Source organism: Vigna unguiculata, chromosome 5, assembly GCF_004118075.2.
Source record: "Vigna unguiculata cultivar IT97K-499-35 chromosome 5, ASM411807v1, whole genome shotgun sequence".
Classification (NCBI taxonomy): domain Eukaryota; kingdom Viridiplantae; phylum Streptophyta; class Magnoliopsida; order Fabales; family Fabaceae; genus Vigna; species Vigna unguiculata.
In genome coordinates, this window is record NC_040283.1 from 29,076,494 (window position 1) to 29,092,244 (window position 15,751).

General features: G+C 40.9%; 3 protein-coding genes across 3 annotated transcripts; all 3 read right to left on the reverse strand.

The window, feature by feature from the left end:
• Positions 1 to 7,469: 7,469 nt before the first annotated feature.
• On the reverse strand, positions 7,470 to 9,579 carry LOC114184577. Its single transcript, XM_028071883.1, has 2 exons — positions 8,951 to 9,579; positions 7,470 to 7,617 (listed from the first exon to the last, which is right to left on the reverse strand). The coding sequence occupies exons 1-2, from the start codon at positions 9,577 to 9,579 to the stop codon at positions 7,470 to 7,472; spliced, it is 777 nt and encodes a 258-aa protein (XP_027927684.1).
• A 330-nt stretch (positions 9,580 to 9,909) lies between these two features.
• LOC114184578 lies at positions 9,910 to 10,581 on the reverse strand. The gene has a single exon (XM_028071884.1). It carries the CDS (start codon positions 10,579 to 10,581, stop codon positions 9,910 to 9,912), a length of 672 nt encoding a protein of 223 aa, XP_027927685.1.
• A 2,417-nt stretch (positions 10,582 to 12,998) lies between these two features.
• On the reverse strand, positions 12,999 to 15,427 carry LOC114183004 (post-GPI attachment to proteins factor 3-like). The gene is made up of 6 exons (XM_028069827.1): positions 15,363 to 15,427; positions 14,918 to 15,012; positions 14,518 to 14,782; positions 14,033 to 14,229; positions 13,573 to 13,760; positions 12,999 to 13,357 (listed from the first exon to the last, which is right to left on the reverse strand). Exons 2-6 carry the CDS (start codon positions 15,010 to 15,012, stop codon positions 13,062 to 13,064), a joined length of 1,041 nt encoding a protein of 346 aa, XP_027925628.1. The 5' UTR covers positions 15,363 to 15,427; the 3' UTR covers positions 12,999 to 13,061.
• Between the last annotated feature and the right edge of the window lie 324 nt (positions 15,428 to 15,751).

Genomic DNA, 15,751 nt, shown 5'->3' on the forward strand with positions numbered 1-15,751 from the left:
AACAAATATATTTTTCTGCGGAAAAAATATTTAAAAGGAAACTTCATATAAATATAATATAGAATTTTTGTCAATTTTAAAATAGTATAACGGTTATTTGCCAATTTATTTTTTAAGAAAATATACGTGAAAAACTTTAAAACACTGCCAACTTTTTCTTGTATTTTTCAATCAGAAAAATCAAATGAAATAATAAATAATTAATAAGAAAAATTGGAGTAAATTTGACAAGAATTATATATAACATATTTTTATAAAAAATTTGTAATAAATTTTTGCAAAATAATATTCATCACAAATTTTGGTATATTTTGAATAAAATTTAAAAAAAAATGCCAGAAAATATATATTTGTTTTGATAGTGAATACAACAAAATTAGGTATCAATATTGATTTCCTGCAGATTATTTTTCATTAAAAACTTTGTAATTATTATCTGCAAATAATAATTCAAACAAAAGTTTATAGATGTAACGTCCCAAAAACTGAATAATCGCGATAAATAAAACTTCATTAGGGTATGAAAGTATACAATACGTTGGACATACCCAGATTACAATAAAAGGGGGCTCCACATGGCCCAACCCAAAAATGTACTGAAAGAAATAAATAAAAGCACTAGGCCTTGTTCAAACAATAAGAGCATAAATAACATAAAATCTTCCACAGTGGGCCCGACACCTGTCCAATCTATCAAGCTGCAACATCCTTATTACCATCACCACTGCCAGGGGTCCTCACATCTGCTCACATCAATAGAATTGATGATCATTGCAAGGGAGGAAAACCACGCACACAACCATACAAACAAGCGAAAGGGTAAGCTAGTGTACAGAATTCACACATTATAATAATCATCATTTAATCACATAATAAAGCACAATTGACGGAATGCTCACATAATACACCAAACCCCTTTCAAGACTACAAGACTTGACTATCCGGATACGCACAATGAGGCACCACCACTAGACAGTGGAATTAAGTCCTAGCAGTGAGGCATCACCACGAGGTCTTCGTGGAATTACACCCTTACAAGAGGCACCACCACGTTGAATTGTGTCCTGGCCTTGAGGCACCACCACAATACCCTCGTGGAATTACGTCCTGGTCTCGAGGCACCACCGTGAACACTCCCCTCGGGATTCATGGGATTAGGTCCTATTGTTGAGGCACCACCGGGGACTCCTCAGAGAAGGGCCCGCAGAATTACGTCCGTAAGATGAGGCACCACCACGAGCCCCGCTACAAGGGTCATGGAATTATGTCCTAAACCACCCTTACTCATACATTATCAATCAATCATGAAATTTCTATGCATACCCATAACACGTCATTTAGTATGAGTGATCAACCATCAAATATATCTCATGCCAAACTCATTTCCAATTCATTTGTTCTCACCCATAACATACATAGCACATGCATATCCACCCCGTTTGTACTTAATAAGTCAATGAACCAGCCAATCAAACAACCATCAACATTCAAGAAACAAAGCATAGCAAAAACCCAAAAGAGGTCTCGCTCAAGCTAGAGTCCTCGCTCAGGCGAGAAGAGTGCTCTCGCTCAAACAGCAGACTCTCGCTTAGGCGAGACTACAACAGTGGCTTCTTGGAAAATGTCGCGAGCTCTCGCTTAGGCGAGATGATTTCGCCTGGGCGAGACTGTTCGTCGCTCAAAATACAACAGCTCGCCTAGGCGAGCGCTCAAGCAGAAACCTGAGCGAGTTCCCGCTTTTCTCGCTTGGGCGAGATGAGCTCGCCTGGGCGAGTATATCAGTTTCCACCACTGTTCCATGCATGCTCAAACACAGACTCACTCATGACAGCACCCAAAGCATTTTTACATCATCATAGGCAACATACTAGCACCAGAACTCGAAACAGAACCAACACATATAAAAAGTGAATCAAAACGCGAAGTCTAGCTTCCCTTACCTGGAACTAGCTAGAACAGGGGTTTGACTCCAACAGTGGGATGCAACAGAACAAGGAAGGGATGAACGAGGTGGAACAGAACCACAGAATAAGTCTTAACATAAACTTACAACGAAACCCTAACTGGAAAAGTGAATAACGAAAGGGAAAAAGGCGTATGAGTCGTAGAGTACCTACGTGAATCAAGAAGATGAACTGAGCTCGCTTGATTGGGATAGAGTAAACCCTAGCAGAGCTTATGGGGAGAGGTTAGAGACTTGACGACTGTGATTTATGTGAATGGAGAGAAAGGATTAGTCTAGGGTAGACTTAGGGTATGGTTCCCCTTTTTGGGCCGGCCCTAGGCCCAACCAACTTTGGGGCAGCCCTTAAGGATTTTTGGCAGAAATAAATGGGCCTTAAATTCTGCCCAACAGGAAAATTTTCGACCTCGAAAATGAAAACTTACCAGGTAAAAAAAGGTGCGGGTGTGATTTCCTCACATCCTCCTCCAACTCCCAAGTAGAGTCACCTGTCCTCCAATCCCAGATGACCTTAACCAAGCTGACTATTTTTCCTCTGCATTCCTCAACCTTGCTATCCTCGAGAGCAATGGGTGGTACTTCCATAGTGAGGTCCTCCTTGATCTGTATGTCCTCAACTTCCAACACATGGGCCGGATCAAACACATACTTCCTCAACTGCGATACGTGGAACACCGGGTGAAGATTTGCCAATTGAGGAGGCAAAGCTATCTCATAAGCTACTGGTCCAATCCTCCTCGAGATCTGATAACAACCAAGGAACCTAGGAGAAAGTTTTCTTGAGCGGAGAGCCCTTCCCACACCAGTGGTTCTGGTCACCCTCAAGAATACGTGATCTCCAGCCCCAAATTCCAAGGGCCTTCTCTTGCGATCTGCATAAGCCTTTTGTCTGCTCTGTGAAGCCTGCATTTTATTCCTCACTAATCTCACCTTCTCGGTGGTCTGTTCCAACAATTCTGGCCCAACTAGCGCTGCCTCCCCATCCTAATACCAACACAAGGGAGTCCTGCACCGTTGACCATAGAGAGCCTCATATGGTGCCATCCCAATGCTTGCATGGAAACTATTGTTGTAGGTAAACTCAATCAACGGTAACACTTCATCCCAAGCACCCAAGTGATCCAGTATGAATGTTCGCAGTAAGTCCTCAAGTGATTGGATCGTCCTCTCAGACTGACCATCTGTCTGAGGATAATAGGCTGAACTCATTGTGAGTTTGCTTCCCAAAACACCCTGCAAGGTTTGCCAAAACCGTGATGTGAATCGTGGATCTCTATCTGATACAATGCTCGAAGGCACCCCATGCAACCTCACAATCTCCTTGATGTACAACTGAGCCAACTTAACCATAGACATCCTCAGGTTCATTGCTAAGAAATGCGCACTCTTGGTCAATCGGTCCACTATGACCCAAATGGTGTCATGCCCCCTAAAAGTTCGTGGCAAAAGGGTCACAAAGTCCATCGAGGTGTTGTCCCACTTCCACATTGATATCTCTAATGGTTGCATAATCCCCCCGGGTCTCTAATGCTCCACCTTTGCCTTCTGACAAGTCAGACAGGCAGACACGTACTGTGCCACCTCCTTTTTCATACCTTGCCACCAAAAGTTTTCCTTGAAGTCCTGGTACATCTTAGTCATGCCTGGATGCAGACTAAGATGACTTTTGTGTCGTTCCTCTAGGATTAACTTCTTCACCTCAACATCATCGGGTACACACACCCTGCCCTGAAATCTCAATATGCCATCACTACCCAAGGTAAAGTCCTTTGCCTCTTCTGACCCTAGTTGCTCTCTAACTCTGTTCAAGTTGGCTTCCACTAACTGCCTTTCCCTAACTGAATCCAAGAACTCACTAGATATAGTTAAGGTGCTACACCTGATGAACTCAGATCCCAATTCTACCTACAGCTTCATATCCCTGAACTGCTCTAGTAGCTCCACCTCCTTTATCATAAGGTGAGCAGTATGTACAGTCTTCCTACTCAGAGCGTCGGCCACCATGTTGACCTTTCCCGGATGATATAGCAGTTCAAAATCATAATCTTTCAGAAACTCCATCCATCGTCTGTGCCTCATGTTTAACTCTTTCTGATCGAATAGGTACTTCAGACTCTTGTGATCACTGAATACCCGGAATTGGGCACCATAGAGGTAGTGCCTCCAAATTTTCAAGGCGAATACTATAGCTGCGAACTCTAGGTCATGAGTGGGGTAGTTTCTCTCATGCACCTTGAGTTGCCTCGAAGCGTAGGCCATTGCCTTCTTCTCCTGCATCAACACACAACCCAACCCTAGGTGAGAGGCATCACAGTAAACCTCGAAGGGTTTTCCAATATCGGGGATCACTAGGATTGGAGCACTCGTCAATCTCCGTTTAAGCTCTTGGAAGCTTTCCTCACACTTGTCAGTCCAAGTGAAAGGTTGGTCCTTCCGAGTAAGTTGCGTCAAGGGCGCCACTACCTTGGAAAATCCCTCAATGAACCTTCTATAGTACCCCGTTAAACCCACGAAGCTCCTTATCTTCGTCGCTAATTTGGGACTTTCCCACTTTACCACGGCCTCTACCTTTGCTAGGTCTATTGCTATCCCCTGGGCGGATATCACATGTCCCAAGAATTGCATTTCATCCATCCAAAATTCACACTTGGGCAGTTTAGCATACAATTGTTTCTCCCTCAGAATACCAAGAACTATCCTTAGGTGCTCGGCATGCTCCTCTTGGGTCCTGGAATAGATAAGGATGTCGTCTATGCAGACTACGACAAACTTATCTAGGAACGGTCTAAATATCCAGTTCATGTAGTCCATGAACACCACTGAAGCGTTAGTCACACCAAAAGGCATAACCACATACTCGTAGTGTCCGTACCGGGACCTGAAGGCCATCTTCTGCACATCTCCTTCCTTTACCAATATTTGGTGATAACCTGACCGCTAGTCAATCTTCGAGAATACTGACGATCCATGCAACTGATCCATCAAGTCATCTATTCTTGGGAGAGGATACTTGTTCTTGATGGTCATCTTGTTCAGCTGCCGATAGTCCACGCACAGACGTGAACTCTCATATTTCTTCTTCACCAATAGTACTGGTGCTCCCCAAGGTGAGGTACTGGGTCGGATAAACTGCTTCTCCAGTAAGTCCTTGATGAGTTCAAATTTTTGCCCTCATTTAATATTTAAATTTGGGGATTTAATTGAATTTTCTGTGCTTAAAGATTGATTTAATTAGAATTTGTGATTATTGGATTTATTGAGTAAGTTTGGTAAAAGTGGTGTAAAAATTGATTTTAGTTGCATAAAATATTATTGGATATTCTAACGTTTGTTAATGCAGCTGAAATTTATTTTTGGTCATTGATAGTGTGGATTTAAAATATTCAAAGTTACAAAATAAGTCCAAAATCAAGAAATTCTGGAAAAGAATAAATCAAGAGCTAAATGCACTCCCAGATTTTATTTGCACACTCCTCCTGCAAGTGGACCACAAAAACCTGTTTTGCACCCCCAGTTTTCAATAAGTTGCACCCCTCCTACCACTTAAACTCCACTCAACCAGATCATGCCATGTGACAATCCCCACTTTTTAAAATTAGCCAACCAGAACAAGCCACGTGTCATAATCCTCCACTCACCAAATTGACCACTCAGATCTTGCCACGTCATCATCTCCTCCATCTCACACATGAAACCCTAACCCTAATTTTCCTCCTCTCCTTCCAACCTCCACAGCCGCCGCCGCACCTCTTTCCGACCACCGCGAGGCACTGCACACCACTGCACCACGCCGGCAGCCACCATTTTCGCACCAGCAGCCATGGTAGCGTCCTCCACTACCACGCCGGAAAACGTAACAGACGCACACCACCTTCACCTGCAACGCCGGCAGCCACCATTGACGTTCTAGCATCTCCATTGCACGTCGGAATCAGCAACCACGATGCACCAGCAAAGACGTCCGCACACGAGCCACCACAGACCCCGCGACGCGCCACTACCACCACGCCTTCGCGAAGCTTGTTCCGCGCATCTTCTCGCCTCCATCACTGGAACACCCTCGAGCCATCATTGCGGTACACCTGAGCCAAATATACGGTTAGTATTTCTTTTATTTTGATTCTGTTTTTATTTATTTATTTTATTTTATTTTATTTATTTTATTTATTTATTTATTTTATGCATATACGTTTAATAGAGTTTGTTATTTTTGTAGTCTTTAGTTTTCTTTTAATATATTTCAAGCAAAGTTCTATTTTTGTTTTGATTAAGAATTTCTTTTAAGAAATTTTTTTGAGACTAGTTTGGAAAACTCTGTCTAGGAAAGACTTGGTATTTAAGTTGTCCACTATGACGCACCTCTCTTTCCTGGGAGTAGACCCAACGACATCTTAACTCCTTTCTTTCTTGAAATCTTTCTCCAAAACAAGAATAGGAAGAAAAAAAAAACACACAGGGAAACACTTTCAGGTGGACTTGAATAGTGCATGACTCAGGCCAATCCGGGTCAATTTTATCAACTTGATTCAGAACTTGAAAGGAACTTGCGTAAATCACGTAGGAGACTTGAACTCAGGTGTTCTACTGAAGGAGCACCATCATCATCTGAACCTACCACTGAAAGTGCACCACTAGAATCACCTCCGGTGATTAACATATCTTTTGATCCATCACCTGAACCAGAAATTTAAGAAGATAGAATGGAAGAAAGAACAATAAGAGAGTTGGCTTCACCGGATGCAGCAATTACACAAAACATGTGCATCCAATATCCAGATGGAGAATGTGAGCTTAAGTCTGGGTTAATCCATCTTTTACCCAAATTCCATGGATTAGCAGGAGAAGACCCGTACCATCATTTGAAGGAATTTCATGTTGTTTGTTCATCCATGAGACCTACAACAGTGACAGAGGAACATATCAAGCTTAAGGCTTTTCCATTCTCATTGCAAGATGCCGCTAAGAATTGGTTATACTGCCTTCCGCCAGGATCCATCAATACTTGGGAGACTCTGAAAAGATTATTTCTGGAAAAGTTTTTTCCAGCATCTAGAGTTGCTGCTATTCGCAAAGATATTTATGGGATAAGGCAACAAGAAAGAGAAAGTCTTCACGAGTATTGGAAAAGATTCAAAAAGTTATGTGCTTCATGTCCTCATCACCAAATAAACGAGCATCTCCTCATTCAGTACTTTTATGAGGGATTGAGTATCATGGATAGACAAATGATAGATGCTGCAAGTGGAGGGTCATTGGTGGACAAAACGCCAACAAATGCAAGACAATTGATTGAAACTATGGCGTCGAACCATCAACAATTTTCCACAAGGAGTAATTCTATAACTCTATTGAAGGGAACCCATGGAGTAGAAGCTTCATATGTTGCAGATTCGCGCATCTTCTCGCCTCCATCACTGCAACACCCTCGAGCCATCACTGCGGTACACCTGAGCCAGATTCGCGCACACCGTTGGCCACCATAAACGTTGCTGGAGCGAAACCACCATCATCCATTGCGACGCAGTAGCGAACCAGTTTCGAATCCACCATTTCCACAGCCACCGTAGCAGCGCAACTCGCCGGAAATCTGACTACCATCATCGCGACGCCATCTTCTTCCATTGTCAACCATCAGCGAGACAACTTCATCTTCTCTACAGCAGAACCAGATCTGCACGTTGCGTCTCCACACCACGCTGGAAACGCGTCCGCACCGTTGGACCACCATGAACCACCACGCCGTCAGATGCGCAGCCAAGGGAGGAAGGAGGAAGGAGCAGCAAACCCTAATTCTGGAGAGAGAGTACACTGCCACGTGTCAGCATCTGATAGGATAGTCAAACTGGTCAACTCTGGTCAACTGGTCAACTCTAGTCAATTGGTCAAAGTCAGCAGTCAACTCTGGTCAAAACTGCAAATATGGTTAAATGAGAGGGGCAGAATTGGAAATTGGACAGGAATTAAGGGAGCAGAAGCGGAGATAACGAAGAACTTACAACTTACAGCTTAGACACTTAGAACTCTCTGGTTTTGGCAGATACCGTCTCCACCACATCTTTCATTCTTTCTTTTATTTTCTTTCCTTCATATCATCATGTATTCCATCAAAGCCATGGAGGGCTAAGCTTTTAGGGTTGATTCCACTGTAATTTCTTAAATGGATTCTGAGGTTAGATGAATTTATGTGTTCGTTATTTTGATTATTGTTGTGGTTTTTGTTTATTTATGTCCTTTACTTCTTAATCGAGTAGAAAATAATGATTTTAAATCTACATGCATGCTAATCATATGAGCTAAAAGGTTTTTAAATTAAATTGAGACTTTACTTTAATTTTATTTAGAAACTTTCATTTGATTAAATAAGTTTTTGCCAATAATTGAGACTTTACTTTGATTAGTGGTAATTACTTTAACTAAAATTAGTCAAGACTTTACTTTGATTAATTAAGTTTTCTATTTGGTGAAGAAATAAAGGAATAGACATGATTAGACATAGTAAAATTAATTGAGACTGTACTTTGATTGAATTTACTATGGATAATCTAACAATTCTCTCTTTTAATTGAGACGGTACTTTGATTAAAAGTGAGGATGGCAACAAATGAATTGAGTCTTTACATTGATTAATTTTTAAATCAACAACAATAATTAATTTAACAATAATCTCTAGATAACCAATGAAGAATCTTATTTAGAAAAAGCAACGGAATTGACCTATTTACTATTACTGTGTTTACAATCTTCCGTGTCATTTTCTTTGCATATCAAAAACCCCCTATTTTTATAATTGCTAGTTTTAATTGCATTTTTAAGAATCAAATATTTGAGATCAATTCCGTATTCGTTGTGAGACGACTCAGGGTTATCTTAACCCTAACTATTTTGTTCACTACTAACTGGCAATACTGAAGTTGCTAAAGTAGTGGTAATTTGATCGCCTAACGACAGCGATATCAGTCCTCTATCTGCTTCTTGAGCTCTACCAACTCTGCCTGAGCCATACGATACAGAGCAATCGATACTGGCCCGGCTCCAGGTACCAAATCAATCGAGAATTCCACTTCTCTACTAGGGGGTAATCCTGGTACTTCCTCTAGGAACACGTCTCCAAATTCTTGTACCACCGGTATGACAGACTTCATCTCCTCTCCCTCCACCTCTAGGTATGTAAAGATCAAGAAACAATGAGAACCGTCCTGTAGTTCTTTCGTAACCCCGTGAGGCGATAACAACTCAGGCTCCTCTGAGTTGGGGAATAATAACCTCTTCTCTCGGCAGTCTATAAGGATATGATTGGTAGAGAGCCAATCCATCCCTAGGATCACTTCCAACTCCTGTAGAGGTAGGCAGATCAGATTCACTTTGTACCTGCGTCCTTCTACCTCCACTAGACACCTAGCACACAAGGACAATGTCCTGACCAATCCCGATGCCAGAGTAGATACCACAAGGTCACATTGCAGTTCACAAACCGGCAGACCCAACCTTTGCACACAAGTTTCAGACACAAAAGAGTGTGTCGTTTCAGAGTCATACAATACACATGTAGATTTACCAACAATCACACATTGACCCATGACAAGGTTACCTGAGCCTGTTGCCTCGGCTCCAGTCATGGCGTACACTCTGCCCGATGCTGGAGGCTTGTTGCCTCCCCTCCTCTACTGATTCTGGGCTGGGGCTAGGACTAGGGTACGCGTCATTGTCCTCATGAGGGTGGGGCAATCTCTGCCGAAGTGGCCTTCCTTGCCACAATTGTTGCACCTCTTGAAGCCTGCGAGTTGAGGGCAAACATTCCTCTTGTGCGGTCCCCCACACTAATAACACTGAATCATGCCTTGCTGAGAAGAGGGTTCCCTAGACCCCTGAGACTGGGAATGAGGCCTAATATAGGGTTTCCTCCTCTCCTCGTGCCTATGCCTGGACCCAGATGGTCCTCCCACCCTCTACTGGTGTGAGTGCTGAGTTTCCACTTCCACTTTCATCTTCTCCATAACCCTAGCCTTCTCCACCAAGGCTACAAAGTCCTTGATGGATAGCGGGGTCACCATCAGCCGAAGATCTCCACGGAGATCGTTCTCGAATTTCTTGCATCGCCACTCTTCATCTAGTGGCATGGTGTAGAAACGACTGAGATGCTTGAACTTTTTCGCATACTCAGCCACAGATTTGCTTCCTTGGGTCAACTGCAAAAACTCCACCTCTTTAGCATATTTGACGCTGTCGGAGAAGTACTCAGAGAGAAACTTTCTCCTAAAGAACTCCCAAGTAACTGGTTCCTGCCTCTCTTCCATGATGGACTTCATACTGATCCACCAGTGTTCAGCCTCACCTGTGAGCATGTACACCGTGAAGGCTAATCTACTATCCTCGGGGCACATCTTAGCATAAAAAATCCTCTCAATGTCCTTCAACCATTGGTCTGCGACATCTAGACTAGTCTTCCCATTAAACTTAGTCGGATGGTGCTTCAGAAAGTCTTCCAAACTCCATTCCCGATGGAGAGGTCTCGGTTCAGGACCGTGGACAGGGGCAGTGGTCTTGTTTTCCTCCAACTGACGGAGGGCCTCCATGTGTTGACGGTGAACGTCCTCAGCAGCCACCCTAGCAGCTTCCATCTGCTGCATAACCAGCTGCTGCTACTCAAGTGAGGCCACTTGTCGCTGCATTGATGCTTCATGTTGTTGTATCATTGCAGTACTCTATTGTGCCATAGTAGCCACCATCGCTTCTATCGCCCTGGCGATGTCTGGTGCATCACCCTGAGAAGGCTGAGAGTTCCTACGTTGAGGTGCCATGTCACTAACACACAGGAAAAACAAGAGTTAGACTTGATTAGCTGAGAGCTTAGCTAGCAACACAAAAGTTAACTACGCAGGCACACTAGACCATAGATCCTAAGGGTCGACCGCTCTGATACCATAAATGTAACGTCCCAAAAACTGAATAACCTCGATAAATAAAACCTCATTAGGGTATGAAAGTATACAATACGTTGGACATACCCAGATTACAAGAAAAGGGGGCACCACATGGCCCAACCAGATATGTACTGAAAGAAACAAATAAAAGCACTAGGCCTTGTTCAAACAATAAGAGCATAAATAACATAAAATCCTCCAGTAGTGGGCCCCACAGTGGGCCCGACACCTGTCCAATCCATCAAGCTACAACATACCTATTACCATCACCACTGCCAGGGGTCCTCACATATGCTCACATCAATAGAATTGATGATCATTGCAAGGGAGGAAAACCACACACACAACCATACAAACAAGCGAAAGGGTAAGCTAGTGTACAAAATTCACACATTATAATAATCATCATTTAATCACATAATCAAGCACAATTGACGGAACGCTCACATAATACACCAAACCCCTTTCAACACTACAAGACTTGACTATCCGGATACGCACAATGAGGCACCACCCTCCCCTCAGGATTCATGGGATTAGGTCCTATTGCTGAGGCACCACCGGGCACTCCTTCACGAAGGGCTCGCGGAATTACGTCCGTAAGATGAGGCACCACCACGAGCCCCGCTACAAGGGTCATGGAATTATGTCCTAAACCACCATTACTCATACATTATCAATCAATCATGAAATTTCTATGCATACCTTTAACACGTCATTTAGTATGAGTGATCAACCATCAAATATATCTCATACCAAGCTCATTTCCAATTCATTTGTTCTCACCCATAACATACATAGCACATGCATATCCATCCCCTTTGTACTTAATAAGTCAATGAACCAGCCAATCAAACAACCATCAACATTCAAGAAACAAAGCATAGCAAAAACCCAAAAGAGGTCTCGCTCAAGCTGGAGTCCTCACTCAGGCGAGAAGAGTGCTCTCGCTCAAACAGCAGACTCTCACTTAGGCGAGACTGCAACAGTGGCTTCCTGAAAAATGTCGCGAACTCTCGCTTAGGCGAGACGGTTTCGCTTGGGCGAGACTGTTCGTCGCTCAAAATACAGCAGCTCGCCTAGGCGAGCGCTCGAGCAGAAACCTGAGCGAGTTCCCGCTTTTCTCGCCTGGGCGAGATGAGCTCGCCTGGGCGAGTATATCAGTTTCCACCACTGTTCCACGCATGCTCAAACACAGACTCACTCATGACAGCACCCAAAGCATTTTTACATCATCATAGGCAACATACTAGCACCAAAACTCGAAATAGAACCAACATATACAAAAAGTGAATCAAAACGCGAAGTCTAGCTTCCCTTACCTGGAACTAGCTAGAATTGGGGTTCGACTCCAACAGTGGGATGCAACAAAACAAGGAAGGGATGAGCGAGGTGGAACAGAACCACGGAATAAGTCTTAACATAAACTTACAACGAAACCCTAACTGGAAAAGTGAACAACGAAAGGGAAAAAGGCGTATGAGTCGCAGAGTACCTACGTGAATCAAGAAGATGAACTGAGCTCGCTTGATTGGGATAGAGTAAACCCTAGCAGAGCTTCTGGGGAGAGGTTAGAGACTTGACGGCTACGATTTATGTGAATGGAGAGAAAGGATTAGTCTAGGGCAGACTTAGGGTATGGTTCCCCTTTTTGGGCCGGCCCTAGGCCCAACCAACTTTGGGGCAGCCCTTAAGGATTTTTGGCAGAAATAAATGGGCCTTACCATAAATATTTCGTATGAAAAACATTTCATCCTAAAATTTGCAAATATTTTTTATGTATAACTTTTCTCAAGAAAATGTGAAGGTAATAGAGTTCTTTCTGGTAGTGATATTATTTTCTGTACTTTTACAGCAAACATCATTGGGATATTCCTTAATGTAAGGCACTATACATATGAGAAAAAATAAACGTTCAAAGAAACAAATTAAATGCACTTTTAGTCCCTGTAAATATATAAACCATAAATTTCATTTTGTTTAACAAATTAATTACACGTTTAGATTATTATTAATATATTACGTAATTTCTAACCGAAAATATTGATATATTTTGGTAATGAACATAAGGTAAATTTCATCATTTTCCCAACTATGAGTACAAAACTGGGCAATGAACATCTAAATTTGTTAAATAAAAACAAATAGGAAAATCAGAAGTTTGAAATAAACACAAGCTATTTAGATTTCTTGGAATTCTTTAAACGTTCAGAGGTTAGAAATGCAGCATCATCCCTAATGAAACTCCACCAAAGATAGGTAAGAGGAACAGTAATGGCATGCCTAAGAGCTTGTGCATCCACATGTCCTTCATATGGAGGAAAATCATATATCTGTAGGGACACTGCTAGGCCACTCATAAGAACAGCAAAACGAAGCTTCCATCGTGATGGATGGTGACTAACAGCACCCCAAATTGCCCATGTTGCAAGTTGTGCTACACTCATTGCTAGACAAACTTTGAAGTTCCATTCTGCAGAGTTTTAAAAATTTCCATAAAAACTAAGAAAGTGGAAAAAAATAAAAAAACACATTAAAATTTATTTCTTCAAAAGCCACACATTTGGATGGATGGAATAGATAACTAAGAACATATTTCTGAGAGGAAAAAAATGTAAACAATGGCTTTCATGTGATTCTTGTCCTCAGGAATAATCAGCAGTGTAAAGATTACTGGAGAATACTTACCATGGTCTAGTTTATAGAAGTTGAGGTACATTATATGAGTGGCTACAAAAGATATCAATGGAGCAGGAATCATAACTCTAGTAGCTTCATCTTTTACATTGAAGCTTCTTAAAATGGCCAAAATCAAGGAATATCCAATGAGGGCAACTGCAGAAAAGTGGTATAGCCTCTCTATTATCTCACAATATCTGCAGTTCATTGTGAGAAAGAAACATGTCACTAAATTAAACAGATTATAAGATAGGTTGTCTCTTTTTCTTTGAACTAGCTTGGTGGGATTTTAGGAAATATAGTAATTTTTGGAAAGGAAAGAAATATATCCTTTAAAGAACAATGAAAGCATCAACATGTATTAGTTAGACTACCATTTACATTTGCTAGACTAAATCCAACTATAAGTTGGACTACCATTTGCCTTGCTAAAATTCAAATATCAAAACTATATGCTTAAGTGACTTACCTACTATGAAAAATTGCACTCCAAAACCAGGAATTCAAGGACAAGAGCCCATAAATATGCCATAAACCAGCATACTCATAGTAGGGCCTCTTGCGTGCCTTTAGAGGAAGTTTATTGTATATAAGAGTGAAAAAGGACATCCAACCATGTAAATGCATTACAAGATTGAGGGAAGAAAAAACCATGGAAGCAGGATCCTGAAAAAGGGAATGACATGTTAGATCTTTAAACAAAAACTTGATGTCTTTGGACATCAATTAAAAGGACAAAATTTGTACGTAGTTTCAAAGGTATTGTCTGTATTATTCTCTAGTCATAGTTATATTTTTTTCTGATTATTCAATAGTAAATTTGCATTAAACAATCATTAAAAAACCAAAAGTGAAATTTCAAGTTTGATTAGATAACAGTAAAATAACAACCGTGGATAATTTATGTTTAAATTGAAATGAAGTGTAGAATGAATGAGTTATCAAGAAACAAACCTGTATTCCATATATACGCTTGAAGGGCCATCTACCATGGTATTTTTCTGGCTCATTATTTAGTAACTCCCTATCTTTTTCTCTATCAAGCATGCAATAGTAGTGACAGTTACTTTTGCAATGCGCCTTTTTCCATCGTGCATAAAGTGGCTCTAACATGCCCCATGGAGGACCAATAACAGGCACTTCATCTGCAGAAATTTTACAGTTTGGAAAACATCTTTTCCCAATGCATCCACTTTCATCACATTCTTTTACACAATTCCTAACGTCCAAAGAAAAACAAGAACATAATAAAACCCCATAATTTGTTTTTGTGTAAGATGTGTTCGAAATTGAAATAACAATTTACATGTTTTCACAAAAGAAGATTTGAAAAAAATTAGACTTATGTATGTACCTGTATCGTGGATCAGCATCACCAGCACTTGCGTTTGATATTGCAATAAATGGTGAAAACACCAAAACGAAAGCAATAACGTAACAATGCAACATCTGAACAAAAGATTAGAAGCCTTCAATATATTCAAATAGATCACAAATTCAACACATAACGATTCTGAATCGTAAACAAAAGACAAACTATTATGTTCCATCTAACAGGCCACATTTCATAAATACAGTATAAGAGTATTCGTGTTGATATCCAATTTAGCTCTATTTTCCAGCATAATTTTTCCATTTTGTAGGTAAAAATATAATTTTGCTTTTCCTTCAAAACTGTACTTTGAAAGAAGTATCAGATAGAAGAATCAAACGAACCCAAAAGAAAAAATAAAATCGACGTTGCAGAAAAGAAATGGAAGCAAATACAGCAAAAGAGAGAGAATGGGGTGAGATGCTACCTCCGTGGTGGTGACAAATTTGCAGAAACGAAAGTTTACTTCAAAAATTGGAAGTGTTAAAAGGATTCCAGAAATGACGGAAACAAAATGAAAAGAGTCAGGTAATAATTTATTACACTTCCCATTTCAACGAGACCAAGTCACATGAAAGGATCTAAACCATTTGTGATTTTTAAAATCAAACCAATGATTAACTCCCTGAAAGTATATGTATATCTCTATTATTTTTTCTTTTTTTGACAAATGCTTTCTTCTTAAAAGATACATGATTTATTTGTAAAATTACGCTTTTGTTTTATTTGATAAGTTTTAATTATTAAAAACTAAAGGTAAAATTAATTTTAAATGATGTATCTATCAAGTAATAATAAGGTGCAGTGTTCGATATT

Bases quoted from the DNA above. Each gene is read 5' to 3' on its own strand.
- LOC114184577 (XM_028071883.1), bottom strand. From the start codon at position 9,579: ATGACTGGAGCCGAGGCAACAGGCTCAGGTAACCTTGTCATGGGTCAA. The intron at 7,618-8,950 runs GTTGGTAGAGCT...GTTCTGCTGTAG, and splicing joins TATCGTATGGCTCAGGCAGA to AGAAGATGAAGTTGTCTCGC.
- LOC114184578 (XM_028071884.1), bottom strand. From the start codon at position 10,581: ATGGAAGCTGCTAGGGTGGCTGCTGAGGACGTTCACCGTCAACACATG.
- LOC114183004 (XM_028069827.1), bottom strand. From the start codon at position 15,012: ATGTTGCATTGTTACGTTATTGCTTTCGTTTTGGTGTTTTCACCATTT. The intron at 14,230-14,517 runs GTTTGTTTCTTG...TCCCTTTTTCAG, and splicing joins AGCGTATATATGGAATACAG to GATCCTGCTTCCATGGTTTT. The intron at 13,358-13,572 runs GTAAGTATTCTC...AAAACTCTGCAG, and splicing joins CTTCTATAAACTAGACCATG to AATGGAACTTCAAAGTTTGT.